General features: G+C 38.0%; 1 protein-coding gene across 4 annotated transcripts in view; it reads right to left on the bottom strand.

The window, feature by feature from the left end:
- CCAR1 (cell division cycle and apoptosis regulator 1) overlaps positions 1-26,587 on the bottom strand; it is a 37,302-nt gene that overhangs the window by 8,589 nt on the left and 2,126 nt on the right. For 2 of the 4 annotated variants that reach the window (XM_080938163.1, XM_080938165.1), the window contains exons 2-16: positions 23,651-23,814; positions 22,977-23,021; positions 22,269-22,301; positions 19,977-20,170; positions 16,377-16,491; positions 16,085-16,277; positions 13,728-13,857; positions 12,930-13,091; positions 10,407-10,632; positions 9,796-9,909; positions 9,126-9,292; positions 8,183-8,393; positions 7,294-7,377; positions 4,784-4,969; positions 1,465-1,656 (exon numbers count right to left, since the gene is read on the bottom strand). In XM_080938163.1, coding sequence (XP_080794289.1) covers positions 1,465-1,656; positions 4,784-4,969; positions 7,294-7,377; positions 8,183-8,393; positions 9,126-9,292; positions 9,796-9,909; positions 10,407-10,632; positions 12,930-13,091; positions 13,728-13,857; positions 16,085-16,277; positions 16,377-16,491; positions 19,977-20,170; positions 22,269-22,301; positions 22,977-23,021; positions 23,651-23,814 — 2,216 coding nt within the window. Of the gene's footprint in view, positions 1-1,464; positions 1,657-4,783; positions 4,970-7,293; positions 7,378-8,182; positions 8,394-9,125; positions 9,293-9,795; positions 9,910-10,406; positions 10,633-12,929; positions 13,092-13,727; positions 13,858-16,084; positions 16,278-16,376; positions 16,492-19,976; positions 20,171-22,268; positions 22,302-22,976; positions 23,022-23,650; positions 23,815-26,587 lie in introns of those variants that run through there. The other 2 variants (XM_080938164.1, XM_080938166.1) reach the window with 2 other exon arrangements.

Genomic DNA, 26,587 nt, shown 5'->3' with positions numbered 1-26,587 from the left:
GTAATCCCACACATCAATGGTAGAAAGAGGAATCTCAGAATTTAGGTCCAGCCTGAGCCATACATCAAGGATGACACCAGACAGGGTTACATGAGACACTGTCTCACAAAACACAGAACCAAATAAAGAGAATAAACATAATAACAGAATATAAAAAGTTATGCTTAGTGATTGCAGTTATGTGATGGCAGTCCCCAAGGATACTGAAACAGAATAATCATAAAGTTGAGGGCTTAACTGGACTACAGACTGAGTTTAAGGCCATCCTAGAAACTCAGTAAAGATTATTAAGAAGCAAAAGCAAGACAGAGATATAGATCAGTGGTAGAGGCCTTGCAGAGCACCCATAAGGCCTGAATTCAATCCCCCTCACTAACAAAAGAGAGCTGAGCATGGTGCTGCAAGCTTGGGAATCAGAGGAAAGTGGATCCCTATGAGTTCATGGCCAGAGCTATGTACTAAAGAGATTTAGATGAGAGATAGACAAGACAACCCAGACAGAACACAAACTTTAGGTTGAAAGGTATTACTGCTTGCTTTCTCTTATAATCCAATCAGTCAGAAAATTTTCAATTATATTAAATAGTACTTTAATTCTAAAAAAACAATAAAACATTATACCACCATCAAGAAAGAAGGTCTAAAGAGAAGGGTAAAAGGACAACTCGATGGCCTATAACTGTAAACATAATACTTAAGAGGCTGAGGTAAGGATGTCACAAGGGAAGCCAGTCTAAAACCCACAGAAAAGATGGGTAGCAATTTCTGACATTGGATAATTGAATTTATTTTGTTTTACCTTTTGGAAAGGAAACCTGATGAAAAAAGTTCTGAGCCATGAGTATAACTCAGCGAACAAGCAACTGCCTAGACATGACTACAGCCCTAGCTTCTATCCAACTAGTGGCTGTATGTAGAGACGCCCAGGGCAATGGCTGCTCTTTCAGGAGCATATTTGGGTCTGTGCACCCACATGGTGATTTACAAACAGCTGTAACTCCAAATCCAGGCAATCTGACTCTCTGTTCTGGCCTCTACAGGAACCAGGCACACATGTCAAGCAGACAAAATGACCACACAGACAAAGCTACTAGAGATAGCCTTGTAAAAACAAAACAAAATGAAAAACAAAGAATGACTGAGAGCTGATTTGTTAATTTACAGGGAAATACAGATGACCAAAGCACACCACAGAGAGTGAGCAGTATAGTGCATCTATGAGGGACCTTAGAGAACAAACCTGACTTTTCCTAGTAAATAATGAATGAATACACACCAACAAGAATGATGGGAGGGAGCAGTCAAAGAAACACTCAAAAGAAGAAATACATTAAACATCCACAGCTGTGGAGATTATTTGGACCCTCATTCAAGCTTTAGCATTACCCCAAAAAACTTAAGAAATACATTAAACAGTTACAGCTGTGGAGATTATTTAGACCCTCATTCAAGCTTTAACATTACCTCAAATGAATGTTCTTTATTATCTTCCAGTCTGTAATCTAAGAGGACACTCAAAGACATGATGCTGCAATCAAACTTGCCACTTTTTGCAGCCCAGTTTGGATGTACAATTATGGCAGGTTCATCAGGCAAAATATATCTTCTTTCTTGGCGTTGGCGTTCCACTTCCTCTTGACGTTTTCTTTCTTCTTCCTAGACATTTGAAGTTTCAAGTTATGTTAAAACTTCCATGTATAAAGTACACGTGTATCAAAATATACTCTAAGACATGTGTGAGTGTGTATGTATACATATTTATAAACTCCACATATAGAAGCTGGGTGTGGTGCTTCATGACTATAATCCCACAGACAGAAAGAAGAATGATCTGGATTTCCAGCTGACCCAGCCACTTATCAAGTGAGTATCAGACTAGCTTCTGCTACAGGGTGAGATCTTATTCCAAAATCAAAACCCAAAGTCTGACTTCTTACAGATTATATTGGCCATAAGGGTAAAAACAGAGATAATACCCTTTATGGTTCCTAATTCTTTCTTACATTTCTTTTATTACATTCATTTAAGGGCACAGGAGCACACCTGAGGAGGTTAGAGAGCCGGTAATTGTTTCTCTTCTTCTACCATGGATCCTAGAGATTGGATTGCTGTTGTCAAGTGTCAATGAACACATCTAGCTTCTAAAAAAATAACTTCACTGAAGGATGTTGGGTCATCCTGGGGAAACAGTCTGTTTCTGAGCTAGGATAGGGACAGTATACACCCTATTCTGCTATAAAGTAGTGACATGAGCTCAAAAGTCTCAAGCCCTTGTTATCATCATCCAAAAAGACTTATAACTCAGGGATGAAAACAAGAAACCCCAAACCCATGAACTGCCTAGCAACAAAGGAAGTTTCCTGATGTCACTGAGGGAAAACTTCATCCCAAGAAATGTCTTCAGAAGTTCCAGGATTAGCCCGTCAAAGCAGAATTCTATTAACCAAACTCTCTCATTTGATGTTACTGAGGAAGAAGAAACTAACAAATCCTCTAGCATTACTTTACTTTTAACTGAGTTATTAAAATAAAAAAGCAGCCAGGCAGCACCAGTGAGGCAGAGGCAGGCAATATCTCTGACTTCAAGGTCACCCCTAGTCTACATTCAGAAGGAGTTCAAAGGACCGCAAGAGCTACAGGTCCTGTTTACAAACAAACAACCATTAAACACCCTTGTTAACCCATGCTTGTGATCCCAGCACAAGAAGGGTAGGAGACAGGAGGATCATAAGGACAGCCTGGTTTACATAGAGACTTCAAGGAGAGCCAAAGAGTCACATCAATAATACCTATCAAAAAGTAAATTAAAAGGGGAGTGGTGCACAGAGACATCTTAAGTGAGTAAAGGACCTTGCTGCCAACCCTGAGGACCTAAGTTTGATCCCCACGTCCCCAGAATAGAAGAAAAGCAACTCCTCTGTCCTCTGGGTAAGTGCAATGGCAATTTCAATTCCACACAGAATAAATAAATACAAATGAGTTTTTATAAAAAGAAAAATCACTAATTTTGGAGGGCCCTCTTAAACACAGTACAGAGAGCATACACTAATTTAATGTAACTCTTTAAAAAGACTTCAAAAGCCAGTTATAAACCCCAAAGGGAAAAGCACTTGCCATGGAAGCCTAAAGACCCAAGTCTGTGTCACCTGTGGATGTCTCACCCCTTATCCCAAGGTGGAAAAGAACCAAATAACCAAACTGTGACATTTCCTGACTTACACACACACACACACACACACACACACAAATTTAAAAAATAAAACCCAACAACTTTGGGCTGGAGAGAACGCTTAGCTGTAAATACTTGTTGCTCCTGAAGAGGACCCAGATTTGTCTTTCCACCCCCCACATGGTGGCTCACAACTATCTGTAACTTCAGTTCCAGGAGATCCATTGTTCTTTTCTGACCTCTAGTTTATCAAACATACAAAAATGCAACAAAATCACTCATTTGAATAAAAATAAACCTTGCAGGGGAGGGGGACCTGCAAATACTGTGCTTCGAGGATGCTGACTCTTTGTATAATTTTACAGCTATCTGGATAAGAATGTCAACCAAAAAGAAAACATTATTTTGGCTGTCATGTCTAGTAAACTCCTTTACTCTATGATAGCATCTAGATTTCTTTTGTATTTCATTATCTACACAGACTTTTGTTTAAAGGCAGGCTACTTTATAACTTTTTGTCCTTTGTATATTCTTTTCTAATATAATTTCATGTGCACCAGTGTTTAGCCAGTATGTACAATAGTTAACTACATGTCCAAGGCCCTTTGAGGTCCAGAGGACAGTAGATCCTATAATGAGTAGAGGAAGCCCTAGGTGAATATGTATTTTTGACATAAGCAAGGCCTGTCAAGGACTCTGAGACCAATTGGCCCATGGTAAATCAGACAAACTGTTACTCATATTGGCCATGCTCAAAAGGAGTGGCAAAGCTTTTTTTTCCTTGGGAGTTTGTGGATGGGTGTTTATGGAAGACTGACCAGTATGTGCAAAGACTAGCAAGTGAGGTTTCTTCCTCATAGATGTTCAATAGCCCGAGACTAATAACCTATAATCTCCCACCAGATTAGCCAAACTCTCTTCCTGTGCTGTAATTAATAACCGTAATGTTCCAGGTATTGGTGATACTAGTTAGAAAACCCTATATGGGTGCAGGTTCTTTTGGATATGTATCTGTCCCGTCCTTCATTCCCTTGTCACCGATAACCAGGGTTCCACAGACTGAAGCCATAGAATATGTAGCAGGATCCCCTGGAACTGGAGTTAGGGATAATTGTGACCCATCATATTGGTGTTGGGAACATAGAAAATTACTGATCTACCCCTCTAGTCCTATCCTCCCCAGCCCCCACCTTTTAATTAAGAAAGGTTTAAGATTTTGTACCTCATAAGTACGTAGTACTCAGTTCAGACTAGCCTAAGCTTATAAAACAAGACATAGTCTTAAAAAAAAAAAAACAAAAAACTTTTTATTTTATTCTATTTAAATTATAATTAAAGGGGCTAGAGAGATGGCTCAGTGGTTAGGAGCACTGACTGCTCTTCCAGAGGTCCTGAGTTCAAATCCCAGCAACCACATGGTGACTCACAACCATTGGTAATGGGAAATGCCCTTTTCTAGTGTGTCTGAAGACAGCTACAGTGTACTTACACACACTAAATACATAAATCTTTTTTAAAAAATTTAACTGAAAAATATGCACAGTTTGAGTTACATGCTCTAAGAGCTCCCTCTAAAACATTACTAACATTCCAGGATGCAAATGGACTACATACCTCTTTATCATCCTCAGACTTCTTATCATCCTCATCTTCCTCTTCCTTTTCAGACTTCTCTAATTCCTTCTGCTCTTCTTTTTGTTCTTCTATTTTAAGCTGCTTTGTCAGGCGAGCTATTAACTGTGATTTTAGTCCTTTGGAACTAAGAGCTCGACTTTCTAATTCTTTTCGGAGATCGTTTACCTAAATATATAAAGCATAAACACACAGAAGAAAAATGTAGGCTATTAAATATATATAAGTATATTTTGTCTGGTTCTCAAAAGTTGCAAAGTCAGGGCTGGAGAGATGGCTCAGTGGTTAAGAGCACTGAGTGTTCTTCCAGAGGTCCTGAGTTCAATTCCCAGCAACCACATGGTGGCTCACGACCATCTGTAATGAGACCCAGTGTCCTCTTCTGGTGTGTCAAGGACACTGTACTCATGAATAAATACTAAATCTTTTAAAAAGTGGCAAATTCAAGATTAGTGTGGTCTACACAGGAAGTTACAAGCAATCCAGGACTACTTGCAATAAAACTATTTCAAAAAGCCAAACTAGGTGAAAAAGACACGAGCTTTTGGGAATGCAAAAATTATAAATGTTTTTAGAAAGTAATGTAAAACCTGTTCTTAAGTGTGTACAAATGCACATTTGCCATGGCACTGGCAATGGTGAGAGGACAACTTTGCAGTAGCTAGTTCCTGCCTTCACATGTAGTGACAGGTCTGTTGTTTCTGCTGCTTTCCTTGATGCCACCTTACTTGGTGTTATACTTGTGTTTCTGAAAAAAGCCGCTACATGTGAGACTTGAACAGTGGCAGCTTTAGACATTGAGCCATCACCCTGACCCCTATTTTTTTTTTTTTTTTTTTTTTTTTTTACTAAGGCAGCCTGTGGCCTAGGCTGGTCAAATCTGCTTATGTAGCAGGGCCAGTCATAAACTCCAAATAGTCCTCTTTTCAACCTCCCACATATTTTGATTACTGACCAAATCAGCAAACCTGGCTGTGAAACAAGTCGTATTTTATTCTTATTTCTGAATATGTGACTGTGTGTATATGTCTGTACATACAAGTGCATTTGCCTATTAAGCCTAGAGGTATCAGGTCCACCTGGAACTAAAGTTACAAGTTGTGAGATTCCCAATGTGAATGCTGAGAACTCTAAAAAGACAGTATCCATCCACTCTTAAGTACCTAGCCATTTGTCAAGGTCCCTAAACAAATTTTAAAATGCTTAAGAACACTTTAAGCCAGGTAAGACAGCAAGAATCCCAGTTTGAAGCCAACCCCTGCAATATCTTATTTTGTCTTAAAGAAAAGGGAAGAAATATATGCATATTTTATATATGTATTTTGTAAGGTGCTACCACTACCCACCCAAAAAAATAAAGTAACGTAATGTTTGATAAAGAATAAATATTTCATCAAAACACAGAATCTATATTAACTAGAATGTGATATTTGAAAATAATTACACTGGGTTGATGTGGTAGCATATGCCTCTAATCCTCACACTGGGAAGGCAAAGGCAGGTAGATTTCTGATTTCAAAGTCAGCCTGGTCTACAAAGAGAAACAACAAGTTGTTCTCAGACACTCAAATGTTTTTTTAAAATAAGCAACAAAATTTAAAACCAAGCAATGAGGTCTGATATCATGGAACACACATTTAATGAAAGCACTCAGAAGGCAAAGCCAGGTAGATTTCTTTAAGACTAATCTGGTCTACACAGCTGGACCAGCCAGAGTTATGGGGAGATGCTTTCTCAAAACCACAGCCTTCACACAAATAAGCAAGTACTTACTAGTCCAGATTACATTCTTCTTTCCCAGTTTAGTAGTATGCTTACCTATATTTTACTTTAAAATTATTTAAAAAAAAAAATCAGATTTACCACTGAGTATAGTGGCCCATGCCTTTAATCCTAGCATTTGGAAGGCATAGGCAAATGGATCTCTGTGAGTTTAAGGCTGGCCTGATCTACAAAGCAAGTACCAGAACAGTAAAATCCACTACAGAGAAACCTTGTCAATGTATGTAGGTATGTATGCATGTATGTATTATGTAAATATATATATTCCAGGTCCCATCACAGATGGTTGTGAGCCACCATGTGGTTGCTGGAAATTGAACTCAGGACCTCTAGTAGAGCAGTCAATGCTCTTAACTGCTGAGCCATCTCTCTAACCCACATCTGAACTACATAGCTTCTTTTTCTGTCTCTCAAGTTCTGGGATTAAAGGTATGTGCCACCATGCCCTACACTGCAGCCCTTTTAAAGACAGGGTCTCGCTCTATATGTTAGGCTCACCTAGAATTCACTCTCTTGAAATGCATGGCAATCCTCCTGCTGTTGTCCCATAAATCCTGGTTAGAAGCCACCACACCTAGGTTGAACATTTCCCACTACAAACAATTACTCTCAGTCTCAACAAGTTTACTCATTTCTGCTCAGAAATTTAACTTTTTACATATAGTTATTGTGTGTGTGTGTATGATATGTACGTCTACATTTTCAATTACCTTCATTGCCTTTGGATCAAGTTTAGACCAATGGGTAGGAGTGGCAATTTCTTTAACTTCACCATCATCCTTCTCTTCTTCATCCTAACATACAAAGTTGAGAACAACATTACTATTCTGAAACCTAAATACATATAAGTAATTTATTTTTTATAAGTCTGTTGCTGATCTGTGCAAGGACACAATGTTTCAGATTGTCTTCTCCTAAAGTTATTATTTAGGCAAGTCCACATACATACATTCTACCACTTTTAACTGATCACAAAGACATCAGCCAATCAAAGCCAGATCTGTGAAACACAAAAGGGTGATAAATTACAACACAAAGGATATCGGGATACACAGACACTGCCGGTCTCCACTAACCACACAGTGTGTGATCTTGCCCCAATTTTCAAACCACCCAAAGACTGATTTAGTCAGACCTTTGAAATGTACCCAAGACGTTGCCACATAGCCTGAAATTTCAAAGCTCTCAGACTTGTGGTTGTCCAATTTCAAATATCCATGACTAGAACTGATGACCGTGAAAGAGAAAATTTTTAAAATTTAAGAAAATGGCAAAATGTTTAAAATGGCTTAATACTGAATCTTGCTCAACAACTGGTCCCAGGTTCCAGCAAATAGACCTATGATAAAAAAAAAAAATCTGTGCAATATAAGCACAACTTTTTGAGGTCTCAGCATTCTTTAAATTTATGTCAGCATAATAGACAGATTTTTCTGAGAAAAGAAAATACAACTATACTGCTGAAAGCTGGATTACCAGTCGCTGTTACCAGTTATGTTCCTCCATGTGTGTCTGTTATGTAGTGTGTGGTGTGCATTTGTGCCTGTGTTCCTGTGCCTGTGAGAAGCGGAAATAGAAAAAGGGATTAGCGTTCAGTGCCTGTTCTCCATCAGCCTTCTTGCGTTCACCCTGAAGCTTCTCGACCAGCTGCTGCTTGTATCCTCGGGAGAGGGTTTCCCACTCTGAGCGGGTGGGAAGGCAATGCCAAACATCCGGGAAAAATAAAACCACTGTCTCCACATGAGCTGGAACTGTACGCCCCTTGTGGGTCTCCTCAGGGCGATGGTAGCGAATCTCTGCAAAACGGTACCTGTTGCAAGGGAAGAAGCATGTTGGAAAAAAAATTCTACAATACATTTTAAAGACCCTAGTTCACTTGTAGCACATCAAGTAAAGAAATTTTGCTGCAAGAACTTGAGGTTGGTCTAAAGAAAAAAAAAATTATAGAAGCCATAGTTCCTCTTTTGGTACATTTGGATAATAGTTTATTGGTTAAAAGAATACATTTCCAAAAAGAATTTTCTGATTTGATTACAGAGCTACCCATATTTTATAGAATACCTGAAGAAGCTGGAAAGCTGTTCAGATTTCATGTGCTAAAAAAAGAATATTCTCAATTAAATTGTAAGAAATACACTAAAATACACAGGACAAATAAGCCTCAAGAGAAAATATGGCTGAACAAAAATAATCAGCAACTACATCACTTTATAACAAAGAAATTATAATGAAATGAAGTTCTCTCTGGACGATCTTCTCCAGCTATACATGAAATGAAAAGTATTTTCAACATACATCCAATTTCCAAAGTACAGCATAATGAAACATTTAAATTCTCCATGTATTTTGATTAGTTCTTAAAGCCCCTTTCCCCAAACATTTTGGCACCAAACAAACTTTTACTACAAATGGGGATTTTCCTTTGAGATTACCTGCATGACCAGTGTTGATAAAATAAGTAAAGGGGAAAGGCTGATTGACAAGAACAGCTACATAAACTATTAGAAGAACATTCCTAATCATGAAATGAATTGGTACTTACCATTGTGTGCATACACTTAGATCAATGCCTGTCAGAGCCTTACAACAACGAATGGCAGTCTTAATCAATACAGAGGGATCTTTTTCTGGGTTTGGTCCATCCAGCGAAGGAGACCAGTGGCCTCCAATGGCCATGGCTTCATCCTTGCCTTTCATTCCCACTAGAAACTAATTCAAAACAAAGAATCATTTACATATATAACACAGCCCATAAAATTACGATAGATACTAAGAAAATCGGAAAGGTACAAACCTTCCCAATACCACTTTGACTACCTCTGGTATCTGTCAGTCAAGGAAGAGTTCAGTTCATCATGTTCCACACTGCATTTCAGCAATGGAATAGGATTTACACATCATAACTCATCCTCTAAAATACTTCATCAGCGTTCTTTTAAAGAAACATGCTATGTGTAAATATAAATTTCATAAGCATCCACGAGATTTTACTAGGCTGTAAGTATACACGATCAAATTCATAGCTGAACTAGAAACACATGAATAATATGCAGTCTCATTCTGTAACAGGACAAGTATCTTTAACTAATGTACACTTAATAATATGCAACTAACAAGATTTCAAATGTCCTTGATTTTAATATTTTGTAAACACATTAAGAACCATAATAAGTTAATATACAACTAAAATAAAAACAAACATTTCATTTTACCTTAACAAGTCTAGCAGGATGCTGAAAACCATCACGAAGATCTTGTGGGTCTTCAGCAAGAGCACATGACTTATGATACAAATCTTCCATACTAGGGCTAGCCATCAGCATTACCTATTATAGTCAAATAATTCAATCCTGTCAAAAGTCTAAAGTAATGTGAAAAAAATGAGTACTACTAATTAACATTACATAAGATATTTTTTCCTAAAAATGGAATGTAAAATGCTACAGAAAAACATAGTATTGGATGCTTCCTCAGACAATTATAAGAAGCAATTTACAGATCAATCTTTTAAAACACAAGGAAACTCAACTAAGCATTATACGAAAGCAACCCTGAGGACTAGTATTTAGCACATTGACCAGCATTAAGTTTACTCAGGTCTATAGGAAGTCATATGACTCACAACATTAACTTGTTAATATTTTTTAAGTTTAAATGATAAAAAATAGCCAGCGTTTATAGCTTAAGAATTAAGACGGGTTAAAATAAAACTGTTAAATAGCTAAGACAAAAATCAGGCAATTTAAGTCTTTTAAGAATCATTTCCAAAGAATCGCTCTAAATGCTATGAAATTCGAAACATGGATCATAATGAAATACGAACCTTTGCACTGTACAGGTGGTCAGCATCAGGTGGATCAAGAACAGCCACATTTTTTTCTAAAGACTCTACTTCTCGGTGCATGACATAAAAATTGCAGTAATTTCCCAGTTGAAATGGTCTTGACAAAGGGAAAGCATCCACCCATGTAAACTGAGCATCAAAAAAGTCACTGGGAATATATAAGTTCTGATAACGGCGCCTTAGTTCCATCATATCACAGCTGGGACTGAAAAGCAGACAGAGAGTGAATAAACAGCCTTCAGACGAAAAATACATGGATTCATGCACTTCCTTCCAAAGCTACATACAAGTCGACAGAATAAAAATGAACAGATTCAAAAATAAAAAAATAAAAAATAAAAAACAGATTCAAGTCTGCACTGCTGAAGAAATGATATCTAAATGTAGTTTTTACTTCTCTATTTTTTTGTGTATAGCCTCTAACTCTTTAGAGAAGACCCTTTAAAATTAACTACAAATCCAATTCCAGAGAACACCTGAACAAAAGGTTTTCTCTCTTAGCTGTAAGTATGTATACTTGAAAAAAATTAGTTTATAAAAGAACAAAAAAACATATACAAAGAAGTAACGATAGGCATTAGATATTTGAATGCCTTTCTCGTGTTTATACTACATAGAAAAATACAATTTTATTATATAGTAAGAGCCTAGATGAAACATACTTAAATTTAAAAATTTCTGGGCTGGAGAGATGACTCAGCAGTTAAGAGTACTGACTACTCTTCCAGAGATCCTGGGATTCAAATCCCAGCAACCACATGGTGGCTCACAACCATCTGTAATGGGATTTGATGCTCTCTTCTGGTGTGCCTGAAGATAGCTACAGTGTACTTATATAAAATAAATAAATCTTTAAAAAAATTTTTTTTAATTCATATGAGTCAGGTGTAATAGCAAGTGGATCCAAGCACTCCAGAGGCAGGAAGAAATCTTTTAGTTCAAGGGAAATTCACAAAGAAGTAAAATCCAAATTAGCCCTATATTATCTTTAACTTCAACAGTTCAATATGAAGATTTACATTTATACCAGACTACTCTGAATAAAGGGACACGTTTCTTGCTGTTTATATCTAACAATAACTTTATAAAAATGTGTATGTATATTATGTATGGATGTGTTGTGCTCTGGGATGAACTCACAGTATCCATGGAGGTCAAAAAAGGGTGTCAGATCCCCTGAAACTAAGTAGTTGTAGTGATTTGAATGAGAATCGCTCCCATTGGCACATAGATTTGAATACTTGGACTATAGGTAGTGGGACTGTTTGGAAAGGATTAGAATGTGTTGTTAGAGGAAGTGTGTCACATGAGGTATTTCTGATTACCTCTCTCTATCTCTGCCTTATGCTTGTAGATAAGCCACTTCTACAGAGTCATGCTATGCCTGCCTGCCAGATGCCATGATGATCATGGATCTACTTACTATCCTCTGGAATTACAAGCCCAAAATTAAATGCATTCTTTATAAGTTGACTTGGCCGTGATGTATCTTTAAAGCAATAGAAAAATAACTAAAACCTGATGTTATTAGCACACACTTTAAGTCCTAGCACTCAGGAGACTTAAGAGAGGCAGATCTTTGTTTGAGGCCAGCCTGGTCTACAGAGCAAGACCTGAGACAGCCAGGGCTACACAGAGAAACCGTGTCTTGAAATACCGAAAAGAGAGTGCATCACTTCAGGATCACTTGCCACTGCCTGGGAACAGCAGGCGGATACTGCCGCTGACCTAATACCACTGCAGAGAAGACTCCACTGTGAGAATAACAGAAATGTGGAAAACATACCACAAAGGTTTTTGGTTCTTTGAGATTTAATTTTTTGCACTCATCTTTAAGTCTTATCTATGTGCACACAGAATGGGAAAGGGTACTGAAAGAAGGTATAAGAAACTCAATATGGGTGCTGGGAACAGAATACAGTCTCCCTGAAGAGCAAGTGCTCTTAACCACTGAGCCATCTCTCCAGCCCTTGAAATATATTTTTTAACCTAATGTTAATAAATAAAATTCCAGTTATAGGCTTTTTTTCTAATTTAACATAGCTATCCAGTTATCCTGTTAATACCCACTAATATACCCTAAGAATACTTTCTCAACCAAAAATAATAACATCTCATGTTTTCTGCTATGTCGTAAATACTAGTGTCTTAATGGAGAACTTAGTATACGGAAAATATAACATTTAATAGGCTAGTATCATGACTATTAATATTACTGTGTACTGAAATGTAGAAATAGGCTGCTTGGGTCACAGAAACAGACATAGCTATTTGTACCAACACTATGAACACTATGTAGTTTTAAGGATTGTTTTTTCCAGTCCTACTGTAAATCTGGGCTTTTTTAATTTTTCATTTAGATTTTTAACACAGGAGCACTCTCTATGTAAAACTTTATAAGCAGAGCCAACTGGTCTCCTACTCACTGAGATACCCCTGTCTCAGCCTCCCAAGTTCATGATACTTAAAATAAGCAAACAAACCACAGAAAGAGAAACTTACCAATCTAAAGAAAACTTTGAAAACTGCACTGTGTACCGTGGAACGACACGACGGACTCTCCGAGGGGATCGCTCTCTTTCTCTCCGGGGTGACCTCTCCCGGGAACGTTTCCTCTGAGGTGATCTTTCTCTGGATCTGCGTCTTTCTCTGTCCCTTTCACGACTTAAAGCAAGGATTTCTAAAATCACTCTGGGGCCACCAGGATAGCTCAGCAGGTACAGGTGCTGCTACCAAGGGTGAGAACCTGGGTTTCATTCCCAGAACCCACATAGTAGAAGGAGAGAACAGACTCCTCCAAGTTTGCCTTTGGCCTTCACATATAAACCATGGATTGGATACACACAAATTAAATAAATGAGTAAAAAGTTGCTAATATCTATTGGTATTATGAAATGGGTCTTGCCAGCCAGAGTGGTGTGCACCATTAGTCATAGCACTCAGAAGGCAGAGGCAAGAACACCCAGAACAGATATGAGAGCATCCAAGGAAGTAAATAATTTTAATTCTTTTCTTTCCTTCCTTTGTTTATTTTTGACAGTCTCTGTTATATACACATACATACATACATACGCCAGGCCGGTTTAGGACAACTTCTAATTTATTTTTTATTTTATGTGTGTGCACCTCATGCATGCCTAAGAAGGCAGAAGAGAGCATTGGAAGCCCCAGAACTAGTGTTACAGATGATTGTCTGCGACCTTATAGGTGCTGGGAAGCAAACCTGAGTCCCCGGAGGACCAGACAATGCTCTTACCTCTAAGCTGTTTTTCCAGCCCACCATGTTACCTTCAAACATACCTTCGGTCATCTTTTCTATTAGGTACTTGATCTCCTCTGTCGTTTCTTCCTGAAAATCTAGATGGTGGATCTAATCTCCTTGCCGGTTGTGGCTGTGACACTATTCGGACAGGAGGCTGCAATAAACCAGCTTCAAAAAATACAAGAGAAAGAACAAAAAATTTGTTAAACTAAGACTAAAAAACTTTACACAACTAAGTAGCAAGATAAATATGAACAAGCAAGTAGGATTCAAAGTTGTCTCTTTTCCAAGTTAACAAAATAGTTATTTTTTAAAAAAGAAGTATTGTTTAGTGATTTCTTCCTGGTAATGAAAACTAATCTTTTCATTTTAAAATAGTATATATATTTGTCCACAAAACATTAAAAGTGAACCTCTTTGGTACAATAGAAGCAATATAGAGATAAATCTGTGTTAAAAAGTACAATGTGTACCAAAGTTCTTCTTTGCCAGTCTGCCCTTAATCCCAGAAAGACAGAAGTAGGTCGATCTCTGTAAATTCAAATCAAGTCTGATCTATATAAATTACAGGAGAGCCAAGGCTCCAAGGTGAGATTCTATCTCAAAAAACCCAAAGAAACCTGCAATCAATCAGTGGAAAGGGGAGGTACACCAAAAGCACAGATTTGTTTTTTTTTAAATGGCTTTCTGGTCTTGTGTCATTACAGCGAGTGTGTGTGTGTGTGTGTGTGTGTGTGTGTGTGTGTGTGTGTGTGTGTGAAGGGGAGGCAAACCAAAAGCACAGATTCTTCTTTTTTAAGATTTATTTATTTATTTCATGTGAGCACACTGCCGCTGTCTTCAGACACACCAGATCCCATTACAGATGATTGTGAGCCATCATGTGGTTGCTGGGAATTGAACTCAGGACCTCTGGAAGAGCAGTCAGTGCTCTAACCACTGAACTATCTCTCCAGCCCTTTCTTCTTTTTGAAATGGCTTGCTAGTCTTGTGTCATTACAGTGTGTGTGTGTGTGTGTAGACAGGTGCCCATGAAGGCCAGAAGAGAATATACTGGACTCCTATGGAACCAGCATATAAATACTAAGAACCAAGCCCAGGTCTGCTTTTAATTGCTGAATCATCTTGCTAGCTCTTGTTTCTTCTTTTTAGATGACATCTTACTATGCACCCCTGGCTAATGTGAGGCCACTATGTAGAGCAGATTAGCTCAATGTCATAGAAATCCGCCAGCCTCTGCTTCCTGAGTGCTCGGATTAAATATGTGTGCCATCACCCAGCTCCTACTTTCTTTCTGGGGTCAGTGACACACCAGGAACGGATAGGAAGATATAGCCAAGTTTTAACTTCATCACTCTATGGGAGAGCTTATGTTAGAAAGAAGCACACAAAGAGTTGAACATATGGTTCCGTAGTAAGAGTACTTGTCTAGCATCCATACGGCCCTGACATTTGTACCCAGCACTGCCCTTCTGTACTCTATCCCCTACCCTATTAAACTCAGAAGCAGCAGTTGCAAACATCAACTGAGTATAAAACTATCAACCCCTTAAAACCCAAAAGGTCACCAAGATAAAGGACAGGGAAAAAAAAAAAAAAAAACAAATCTTACTGCCAACAGTGGAGAAGACTAACACAGAAACTCCTTCTTCTAAAATCAGTGACAAAAATTTATACTCTAATTGTTTAATAGAATAGAATCATATAAAAGAAGTTGGCAAGCATGTTTTGCAACTGACCAAGTCAGAGATACACAGAAGTATGCTTGAGTGTGTGTGTGTGTGTGTGTGAGAGAGAGAGAGAGAGAGAGAGAGACCTTTTCAAACTTAAACTATTTTTAGCTTAAGCAAACTATGGGCTCAAATTCAAGGCCTACAATTTGCCAATACATGATGTATACTAAATCAAGGAGTACTATGAAACAAACTAAAATCATCTTGAAAGAGGGAACTGCAGCTAAGAAACCATTTCCATCAGACTGTCCTGAAGCCAAGGCTGAGGCACTCTCTTAATGACTGATGTGGGAGGAAGCAGCTCACTGTACGTGATGCCACCATTGGTGCTGGACAGTATAGGAAAACAATGAGCAAGCGTAGAGAGCAAGTCAATAAGCAGCATTCCTCCAGTTTCTGCTTTAACTCCTGTCTCGACAGCCCTCAATGATGAAATATAAACTGTAAGGCAAGTAAGCATTTCCTCAAGTCGTTTTTAGATAGTGTTTAATCACAGCTAGAAGGCAAAACTGAGGAGCAGAAAATTGCTCATGATACTTAGGCTTCCTTGCATGTTTTCCTGAAGTCCATGATACCTTTTTAAATTGAAGCATGTTCTATGTTAGCAGTTTAAACATCTATACATTCAGTGGAAACAAGTGAAGATACATTACATTTAATACCTTTCTGCTGTGGCTGCTGTAGTAAGGGCTGTGGCTGGGTCTGCAACAGTGGTGTAATAGAAGCAGCTGAGATCTGGGCCTGCAATAATGACTGGGGTTGGGGCTGTGCCTGAACACCAAATGTTGTCTGTGGCACAATTGGCTGAATAACAGCAGTAGGAGTCTTCAGTAAAGGTTGGGTTTGGGACTGATTCTAAAAACAAATCAAAACAAACAAATTCTTTAAAATGATATTATATTGTAAAACAGAAAAGCCAAGTATCTATAGTACCAAACTCAATTAATTATGTACCTGATTTGGTAGTGTTTGAATTCTTTGTGCATTCCATTTAAAAGGCATATTAGGATTATAAGTTGCTTCAACCAATACTCTATCACCAACTTGGGGGGTTTTCCCTTTAACAGCACTGAAAAAAAAAAAAGTAATCACAGGCATAAGAAAGATTCCTTCAAATTGATTTATATATAATTAAATAGATCTTCCCATACAAAAAGATTTATATACTTGTTTCTTTGCTTTTTTTCTTTTGGAAACAGCTCTCTTTATGGAGCCTTGGCATGCCTAGAACTCACTATGTACATCAGGCTAGACTCAGAGATGCGACCGACTCTACCTTTCAAAGACTACACTGATTCTGACACAACTAAAATGGAGCCTGGAATGTATATTCATGTTTGCCTATTCATCTTTTAAAGACGTTTTTTAGTTACTTGTTTGTGTATAAATGTTTTGGCTGCATATAAATATACATTCATGTCAGGGCCCATGGAGATGAGAAGACGGTGTCTGATCCTGGTACTAGAATACAGATTATTGGGAACCATAGTACAGGTGATAGGAGCTAGACATGGGTCTTATGTAAGAATAACGAGTGCTTTAAACTGCTGAACCATCTCTGCAGCCCCTAAAGATTTATTTTTAGCTGTCTATTCTGGGTCTGTTATGGATATGATTACGAGTTGGTACCTCAGAAGTTAGAGGTATCTTCACCCCAAGACAATTTGTACTACTTTGATTTCTTCCTTGACCCAGTTATTATTAAGAAATATGATGTTTAGCCTTAATGAGTTAGTAGTTTCTACAGTTTCTATTATGTCTAGCCTTTTTGCTGGGCAGTCTGATAGAATACAGGATGTTATTTTAATTTTCCTTATTTGTTGAGACTTTCTTTGCGTCGTATGTGGGTTGATTTGGGAGAATTTTGTATGAACTACTAAGAAAAATAGGTATTTTGCAGGGCTCATCTATAATGTTGTATAGGTGTAGATGTCTCTTAGATTTATTTGAATTATGATGTTTATCTACAATGTTTCTTTGTTCAAAGTTTGTACAGATAACCTGTCTAGTGCAGATAGAGTATTAAGGACATCCACAATTACTGTGTACCAACTAATCTGTGGCTTTATAGCCAGCATTTATTTTGTTTGCTTGTTTTGTTTTTTTTTTTTTTTTTTGAATAAAGTTAAGTACTCTTGTTGGTAAGTCTATGTGCAAAAGTTAAGTAATCATTTGGTGGGACATCGCTTTAATGAATATAAAATATCCTTTCCTCTTCTAACTAGATGTACTTGGGAGTCTATTTTGTCAGATATTACAATAAGTATGTTTACTTGTTTCTTAATTCTTAATTTATTTGAAATATTCTTTTTAATCAATTTATTTTAAATGTTATCTTTCACTGATAATGAGGTGTGCGTATGTGTTTTGTTTTCTATTCCATTTTCTAGTCTATGTATATTACTGGGGAATTCAACTCATTAGTATTAAAAGGTTATTATTTAAAAAAAAAAAAAAAGAAGAAGTTAGAGGTATCAAATCACTCTGAAGCTAGTTACAAGCAGCTGTGACCCAGCTGACATGGATGCTGGGAACTGAACAACAGTCCTTTGCAGGAGCTTGAATTGAAGTGCCCTTAACTGAAAACCCATCTCTCCAAGACTCTCCTAGAATTATTTCTAAATTAAATATATTTCCTCTTCTGCTTTATGAAAACAAGAAGGATTCAGGTACAGGAACAATTTGCCTTGTATTTTCTCAATGCCCCTCTACATATAAACTGTCTTGCTCTAATATAAAATTTTAGAGAGAAAACGGAAAAGAGGTGACCCAATAACAGGAAAATCTTGAGTAAGTAGTCTTCCATAACATAGTACTTACTTCTTTAATTCAATACCATCACCTAAGGTGAGATGGATCAGTGGGCATAGCCTTATGCTGTGCAAGCAACAGACCTAAGTCATCACATCACAGAATCTAAGAAGCTGAGCATGGTTCCACAAGCCTACAGGCAGTGTTGTAAAGAGGAAAGCTAGAGGGATAATTGGGTTTTGGTGGCCACTAGCCTAGCTCCAGGTTCAGTGATATAGCCTGTTTCAAAAGCAGGGCTGAGTGGGAATGGTAGCACATGTCTTTAATCTCAGCATTCAGGAAACAGAGGCAGGTAGATCTCTTCTATGAATTCCTTCTGATCTCTTCTATGAATTCAAGTCCAGTCTGATTTCTGGTCAACATACAAAGTTCCAGAACATCAAGGCTACAAGTGAAATCCTAACTCAAACAAACAAACAAACAAACAAACAAACAAACAAACAAAAAAAAAAAAACCCTGAGACTAAGCAGGACACTCCAGTGTCTTCCCCTGTCCTCTGTTCATGCACTCCTCCAACAACTCCTTCATATACACATGAAAAAAAAAGTCTAAAAAAAAAAAAAATTCCTACTTTCTGCAACCACTATCACAAAAACTAAGAAGATAATAAAGACATTATAAGAAAAACACTAAGAACACTAAATTTTGTTTTTTGAAAAGCTGTTTGTCAGACAGGGTGGTCAACACCTTTAATCTTAGCATCCAGAAGGCAAAGGCAGGTGAGTATAGGTCAGCCAAGATTACATATCAAAACCCTATACCAAAAAGAAAAAAGAAAAAGCGAGCAAGCAAGCAAGCAAACAACTAAACAAAACAGCAACAAATCCTTGATGTCCTTTTGCCAGGCATGATAGCAAACACTTAACCTCAGCACTCAGGAGGCAAAGGCAGATGGACTTTTATGAGTTCACAGTAAATTCCAAGCCAGCTAGGACTACACAATGAGATCCTACCTCAAAACACCCACTACCACCTTCATTTTGAGAAGCAGGAGAGGATTCACTATAAAGTACAGTAAGTAAAGCGCTTACTATGCAAGTATGAAGAGCCAAGTCTGGATCCCAAAACCCACATAAAACCTGGGTGTGGTGGCACAAACCTGTAACTATGGGATTGGGAAGGGCTTAAAAGACAGCCAGTCTGTCAGAGATGGTGAATCCCAAGTTAAGTGGGAGATCTTGTTATAAAATAAATATAAGATGGAGAAAATAAAGAATAAAGAACAAAGCCAATCTCTGGCCTGCACACACACATGCCAAGGTGAATATACTTTTTCTTCAAGCATGCGTGTGCATATACACAATTAAACACACACACAAAATTATAGTCAGTATGAAATATTTAAAAATCAATTTAGACTTTAAAAGGCTAATTCAATCTCCATCTTATTTGTTTTGAGGCAAAGGTCCTTCTATAAAGCCCAACTGTTCTGAACTATGTATATCAGGCTAGCCTATGAAATCAGAGGTCCACCTGCCTCTGCCATTCAAGTGCTAGGATTAAAGATGTAAAACCCCTATAATCTACCTCAATCTCTAATTTTATTCTAAGCCTGGATTTAAATGTTACTAGAGCTGCCACCTAACTGACAAAACATTTATAAAGAACCTAATGCAATGTTAAGTCCAAATATACAGATATACCGATTTAAAAATGAAATTATAAACTATAATTTTTGCCATGATTAAGAAGATGTTACTACTACATGTATATCATCAATCAACATCTAATGAAGTTTTTACCCAAGCTGAAAGAATACATCTTCATCCACAAATCCAAATGTATCGTGTAGCTTTGTAACCACTCCTGTGAAAACACGCTGCTTCTGAGATTGAGTTTGCTGCTGACTGGACCTTGGTGTTGGATATGATACAGTAATCTGTGCTGCAGGCTGAGGAGTAGACAGGCTAAGGCTTGTGGGCAATGCAACAGCTGGCTATCAAACAAAAGCAACATTATATTAAGACTTGCAAATGACCGTAAACTCAGATATACTAGTAAATGGCCCAAAACAAACAGAAAATTCCCAAAACAGGGAAAACAAACAAACAACTAGGCAAATTGTGGATTATTTATAATCTGAGTGCTAAAGAGGTAGAAGCAGGAGGCTATCCCTGCTAGATGACCAGACAGCCTAGTCTGCACTGATATCCTATCTCAAACAAAACAAAGTAAAACAGCAGATGGTATCCAAGGAATACCTGAGGTTGTCTCCTGCCCTCTCAAACATGTATATGTGTTTGCATACAACTTACACTCAAATCTCATGCCCATAATCCCAGCATATAGAAAGCTGAGGTGTGAGGTTCAATTGATACACGTTTAAGCAAGGGAAAATAATGTGATAGCCTAACTCAAAAGACCAGCCAACTTAAAAATCTTTCTGGTAAAGGCTTAGCAAAGCCCTAAATACAGTAAAAACAACTGAGCATTTTTAAAATTTGACCAGTTATAGTCTCAGGAAACTTTCCTAAGATACCAACACTCTCAGTCAGTCTGGGAGATACTGGTTCTAAGGAAAGAAACTTCTATGGCTTTCCAACTTGGAAAGTTTTGTTAGGAACTGAAAATATGAGTCAGCCTGACGACCTGAGTTCAAGTCCTAGAACTAGTACAGGAGAAAATCGATCCCTGCAAATTATCCTCTGATCTTGACATCATCCAAACATACACCACCACATACTTAAGAAGTAAATAACTTTAATTTTTAAGAAGGAAGTAAATATTTGTCAATTTATGGTCTTGTTTATATGTGTGTCAGTCCTGATAATCAAATTGGGGCCTCAAACACACTAAGTGAGCACCCAATTTACTTTGTTTGTTTGCTTTATAAAACACGAACTTCCTAGGTAACCCAAATTGCCATCTAATATGGGATCCTTTGCCTGTTGCTGGGACTATAGGTGAGTATCACCAAGCTTGGCCCAATTGTATTTAAGGAAGACAATTTCTCAATCGAAGTGTTCTTGGTGGGTTTTTTAGATAGGGTCTTGCTTTAGAGCTCAGGCTGCCTGAAACTTATTATGTAGACTAGGTTGGCCTTAAACTTACAGAGATCAACTATGTTGCTGCCTCCCTAATGCTAGGATTGAAAGCATCCAACTACATTATGAGATCATTATTTTTTATTAATGTGTATAAGTGTGTATCTGTATGTGCACATGTGCCCAATGTAATAAAAAAAGGGGAACAAAGTACCTAGAGCTAGAGCTAGTTATGAGCAGCTATGAGACGGAAACTGACTTGGATCAGACCCCTGGAACAGCAGCAAGTTCCTCTTAATTACATGCTCAACCATCTCTCCAGCCCCCCACATTCTTTAAAGAACAAAACAGGTAACAGGGTCTGGGGGAATATCTTAGCTGCTAGAGTGCTTGCCAAACGAGTGACAGGAGAAAATGGTATGTTGTGTATGTATTACATGCACTCAAATGTGATAGAGGCTAGAATAAGACATGAAATGCCTTTCTATCTATGTCCTCTAGTTAATTGACACAGATTTCCAGCACTTTATAACCGAACATAGTAGAATATGGCTATAACCCCAGCACCAGGGAATTGGAAGCAGGAGGACAAGGTCATCTTTGGTGACACAGCTAATAGAGGCCAGCCTGGGATATAAGAGGCCTATCTCAAGAAAACAAAAACAAAGTAACAGATTTATAACTTAAAATTATACAAAGAATTAAAAGGTAAAAAGCTTCTATCTTATCTGAGCAGTTTCAGATACCCTGTTTTCTACTGAAAAAAAAAAAAAAAAACTACCTCCTAGACAAGAGAAACCCTGTCTTGAAAAACCATAAGTAAGCAAATAAATAAATAAATAAATAAATAAACAAACAAACAAATAGGAAGTGTGTAATACACAATATACTATCCATAATACAAAACACATTAACACACTTTCCATCTTTATCCAACAATAATATTGCATGTTATTACACAACTCCAACAACTATCTTTAAAGCCTTATTTAAAAACTACAATAGAAATAACTCAGATGCTCAAAAGAAATAAATTCACATCAAACTAACCTGTGTTAAAATGGTCTGCTGGGGTTGCTGTAACTGAAAGTTAAAAAAAAAAAAAAAGTCAATCGGTATGTGTATTCAAAGATGATTTTTAGAGGTATTCTTGTTTTGTCAACTTTATCTTTTAAAATGTATCTATTCTTTTCTTATGTGTATGGGTGTTTTGTCTGGGATGTATAAGTGCACCAAAGGCATGCTTTATGGTGGCAGAGGTCAAAAGAGGGCATCAGATACCTGGGAATTGGAGTTACAGGTGTTTGTGAACTAGCAGACATGAGTACTGGGAATACTCTGGAACTAAAGTTACAGTTGTGAGCCACCATATGGGTGCTGAGAATTGAACCAAGATCCTCCGAGGATCAGCAAGTGCTCATAAACACTGAGGCATGTCTCCAGAACCTTGATCTTGGTTTTACACATTAGCCTACTTATTAATCCAGCATCTGCCTGGTCTGCAGGCAGGTGAGTCTCAGGCCATGGCTACACAGATGACTGTCTCAAAAACAATTAATTACATTAAGTTAAAATTTAAAAAACTGATGACTGAAACAGTTCAGTGTGGAGTTAGCCATTTCCTATCCTACCCAAAGGATTAAAAACTACATTTTAAGGTAAATAGAAAGAAGGAATTTAAACAGTATACCATTTCAATCTGGGGGAAGTGGGGAATGATTGTTTTTAAATCAATGTTTAACAAAATATTATACAAACCTGCTGTTGTACACTATACAAGGTCTGCTGAGGTTGTGAATATTGCTGAAAAAGATAAAGGAAAGACAAAGTTAAGCTCATTCATTCTCAAAGTAATGAACATACAGATAAAAAGTACACTAAAATGTTCTAAACCAGCTTTACTTTGTGTAAAAAATAACGTAATGAGCCACTGCCGTAAGGATTTCCATAAAATGGTTAAGGTATGAATGTCCAATTTCTAAGATTCTGCAAGGTGGTGGTGGTGGTGGTGGTGGCAGCAGCAGCAGCAGCACACACGCCTTTAATCCCAGTGCTCAAGAGGCAGAAGCAGGTATATTTCTGTGAGTTTGAGGTCAGCCTGGTCTACAAAGTGAATTCCAGAATACCCAGAGCTACACATAGTGAGACCTTGACTCAATAAAACCAAAGCCAAACAAACAAAATCCAAATAAACAAAAAAATTTAAGATTTCTGTCGATAAAACTGTACTTTGTAAAGATACAGAGGTAGCAGACAATCATACTAGTAAACACTTGGGATGCTAAGTGAGAATCCTGTGTTCAAGACCAACATAAACAATACAGACCACCTGTCCCAAAAACCAAAGAATGAACAAATGAGAGAACAAAAAAGATAGCAACCCTAGGGACAGACTATCATTTCCTTGGGGCATGCATCACTTTACCACTCACCTGCTGTAACACAGCTGCGGCTTGTTGCTGCAGTGCTGCCGTTTGTGTTAACTGATAGTTTGCTGGCGTCTGTGTGGTAAGGCCTGCCGCCGCCAATGCTGTCTGCTGGGTATAAATGGTAGGAGATGCTCCCAGAAGTGATGGCTGCTGAACACCTAGTGCAGCTACAGTGAGATTAAAAGAGAAAATTCAAGATTACTTGGTTCCTAATCAAGTACTCTCCCATGACTTCCCGTAACAAATATAAGAAAAATTGCTCACCAACCTACACTTCAGTAACACAACCAACTTTACCTAGACCCAGAGTCTAATCAAAAGTATTTTTCAGAGTTGGATGTGGTGGCATACACCTTTAATCCCAGGACTAGAAGGCAGTCAGATTCTATAAGTCTGAATCCACTTTGGTCTATATATCAAGTTCTAGGACAACTAGGGCTACATAGAGAGACCTAGTCTCAAAATAAACATTTTTTCAACCAGGTATGGTGTAGTGGTTTGAAATGCCTCGCCAATGGGAAGTGGTACTATGAGGAGGTGTGAACTTATTGGAGAAGTTTGTCACTGTGAAATTGTAAGCCAGCCTCTATTAAATGGTTTGCCTTTATAAGAGTTACCTTATTATGGTGTCTCTTCACAGCAATGAAACCCTAACTAATACACATGGCAACACATAGCTGTAACCTGCATTAAGGAGGTGTGGGCAGGAGGACCAAGAGTTTAAGGGAAGCCTAAGCTGACAAGATCCAGGCCAGACCAATCCACACCAGACTTTCTCAAAAAGGAAAACAAGAAAAAAGATAGAAAAACATACCATTTTACTAACCTACAACTTACTTAGGCAGGAAACTAGTTCAATGGTAATAAGTAGAAGACTGATCTTTAACATTGTAAAAGAAAAAAGTGACTGTTTTATCTACAAGCAGATGAGAAATTAAGAACAGGTACTGGGAAGAACTGACTTTGACAGTTTTCCACTGGAAAGTATTTTCAGCGTACCTTTTCTGACCTCTAAAGACACCAGGCATACAAGTCCCACATATACACAGGAGCAGGCAACACTCATATTTGCTGTTCTTCCAGAAAAGTGTTGGGTTCATAGCACTCATATGGTGTGGATCACAACTGTAATTACTCCAGCTAAGGGAGCTGCCACCCTCCTCTGGACTAAACAAGTATGCACACATGTGGGTGGCACTCACTAACACTGGAATAGACACAAAAATAAAAATAAATCTCAAGAAAACCAAACCAGGGTCCAACCTAGAATCACAGCCCTTGAGAAATGGAGCCCAGCCGTAGTTAAAGGCAATCCTTAGCTAGAAAAGTACCAGGATTACCTAAACTATTTAAGAAAGAAACACATGCACAAAGGCAAAAGCTTCTAATCTCAGCACTTGGGAAGCACTTAGGAATCAGAGGAAGGTGGATCTCTGAGTCCAAAATCAAGCTCAGTCTACTCTACATAGTGCATTGCAAGCAAAGACTATAGTGTGGCACTAAATAAATAAATAAATAAATAAATAAAAAAAATAAAATAAATAAATAATCAATCAGTCTCATAGGCTCCTAAGATGTGTGAGCAGTGAAGGTGCTTGCTTTGTCAGGGGTGCTCCTGTGATATTTTGTATTAATAATCTGTGAGGGCTATGTCAATGGGGGCTAAAGGATAGACTGTGATTAATAAGAGATCAAAACCAGTAAGTGAAACCTTTGTTTTGCTATGCCTCTCAGTACTTGTCATCTAGGGCTAAAGAAGCAACTGTAATTAGACAACAATATGCCAGGCATGGTAGCAAACACTCAGAGGCAGAGGCAAGTGGATCTCTAGTCTTGGAGCTAGTTTGGTTTACAAAGTAAGTTCCAAGACAGTCACAGATACAGTAAAAAACTCTGTACATGTTATGCAGACAAAACATTCTCTCACATATTATATATATTGCATAAATAAATAAAATCTTTATAGTTTGGAATGTGGGCTGGCACTGGTGGCACACACCTCTAATCCTAGCACTGGGAACTGGGAAGACAGAGGCAGGCAGATCTCTTGCTAGTCTGGTCTATAAAGCTAGTTCTAGGACAGCGCAGGCCAGACAGAGAAACCATATCTTGGAAAAAATGTTGGAAGTGTGTTTTATAGTGAGATATTGCTATTAATAGGACATCATGGAGATAAACAAGAAAGGAAACTTTATAATTAAATTACAATGTGTCTGCTGGCTAGTTTTATTACAATTCAACACAATTTTCTCTGGAGAAGGAGCCTCAATTTAGAAAATGCCACCAAAAGATTGGACTGTGAGGCAAGCCTGTAGGGCAGCTTATTAATTAGTGGCTGATGGGGAATGGCTTGGCCAAATATGGACAGAGCCACCCATGGGCTGATAGTCCTGAATTAAGAAAGCAGGATAAGCAAGCCATGTGGAATAAGCCAGTAAGCAACACCCCTCTGTGGCCTCTGCATCAGTCTGAGTTGCTGTCCTGACTTCCTTCGATGACGATCTGTGAGATTCATGTGTGAACCCTAACCCTTCCAGCTTGCTTTGGTCAGTGTTTCATCACAGCAATGGGAACCCTAACTAGACAAAGTTGTTTCTGCTATGAGTTGACAAGGTTAATTATCCTGGCATTTTCCCCGTCAACTTGACTGGAGTTATCTAAGGAAACTACGATTAAGAAAATTCCTCCATGACAGGCCTATAGTCAAACCTGTGGGACATTAGGTTACTAACTTGAGTCCTGCCTTGACTTCTCTGAGGGATGGAATGACTGGAGAGTTGTAAGAAGAAATAAACCCCACCCCAAGTTATTTTTTGGTTATAGTCTTTTTCAAAGCAATTGTAATCATACAAGGACAGCCACCCAGTAGACGGGTGCAGTTTGATCTCTGGAGTCTACAGGATGCATGTGTAGAACCAACTGCTGCAAACTATGCTTGGC

Source organism: Micromys minutus (genome assembly GCF_963924665.1).
Source record: "Micromys minutus genome assembly, chromosome: 25".
Classification (NCBI taxonomy): Eukaryota; Metazoa; Chordata; class Mammalia; order Rodentia; family Muridae; genus Micromys; species Micromys minutus.
This window is presented reverse-complemented; position numbering and strand designations above follow the sequence as displayed.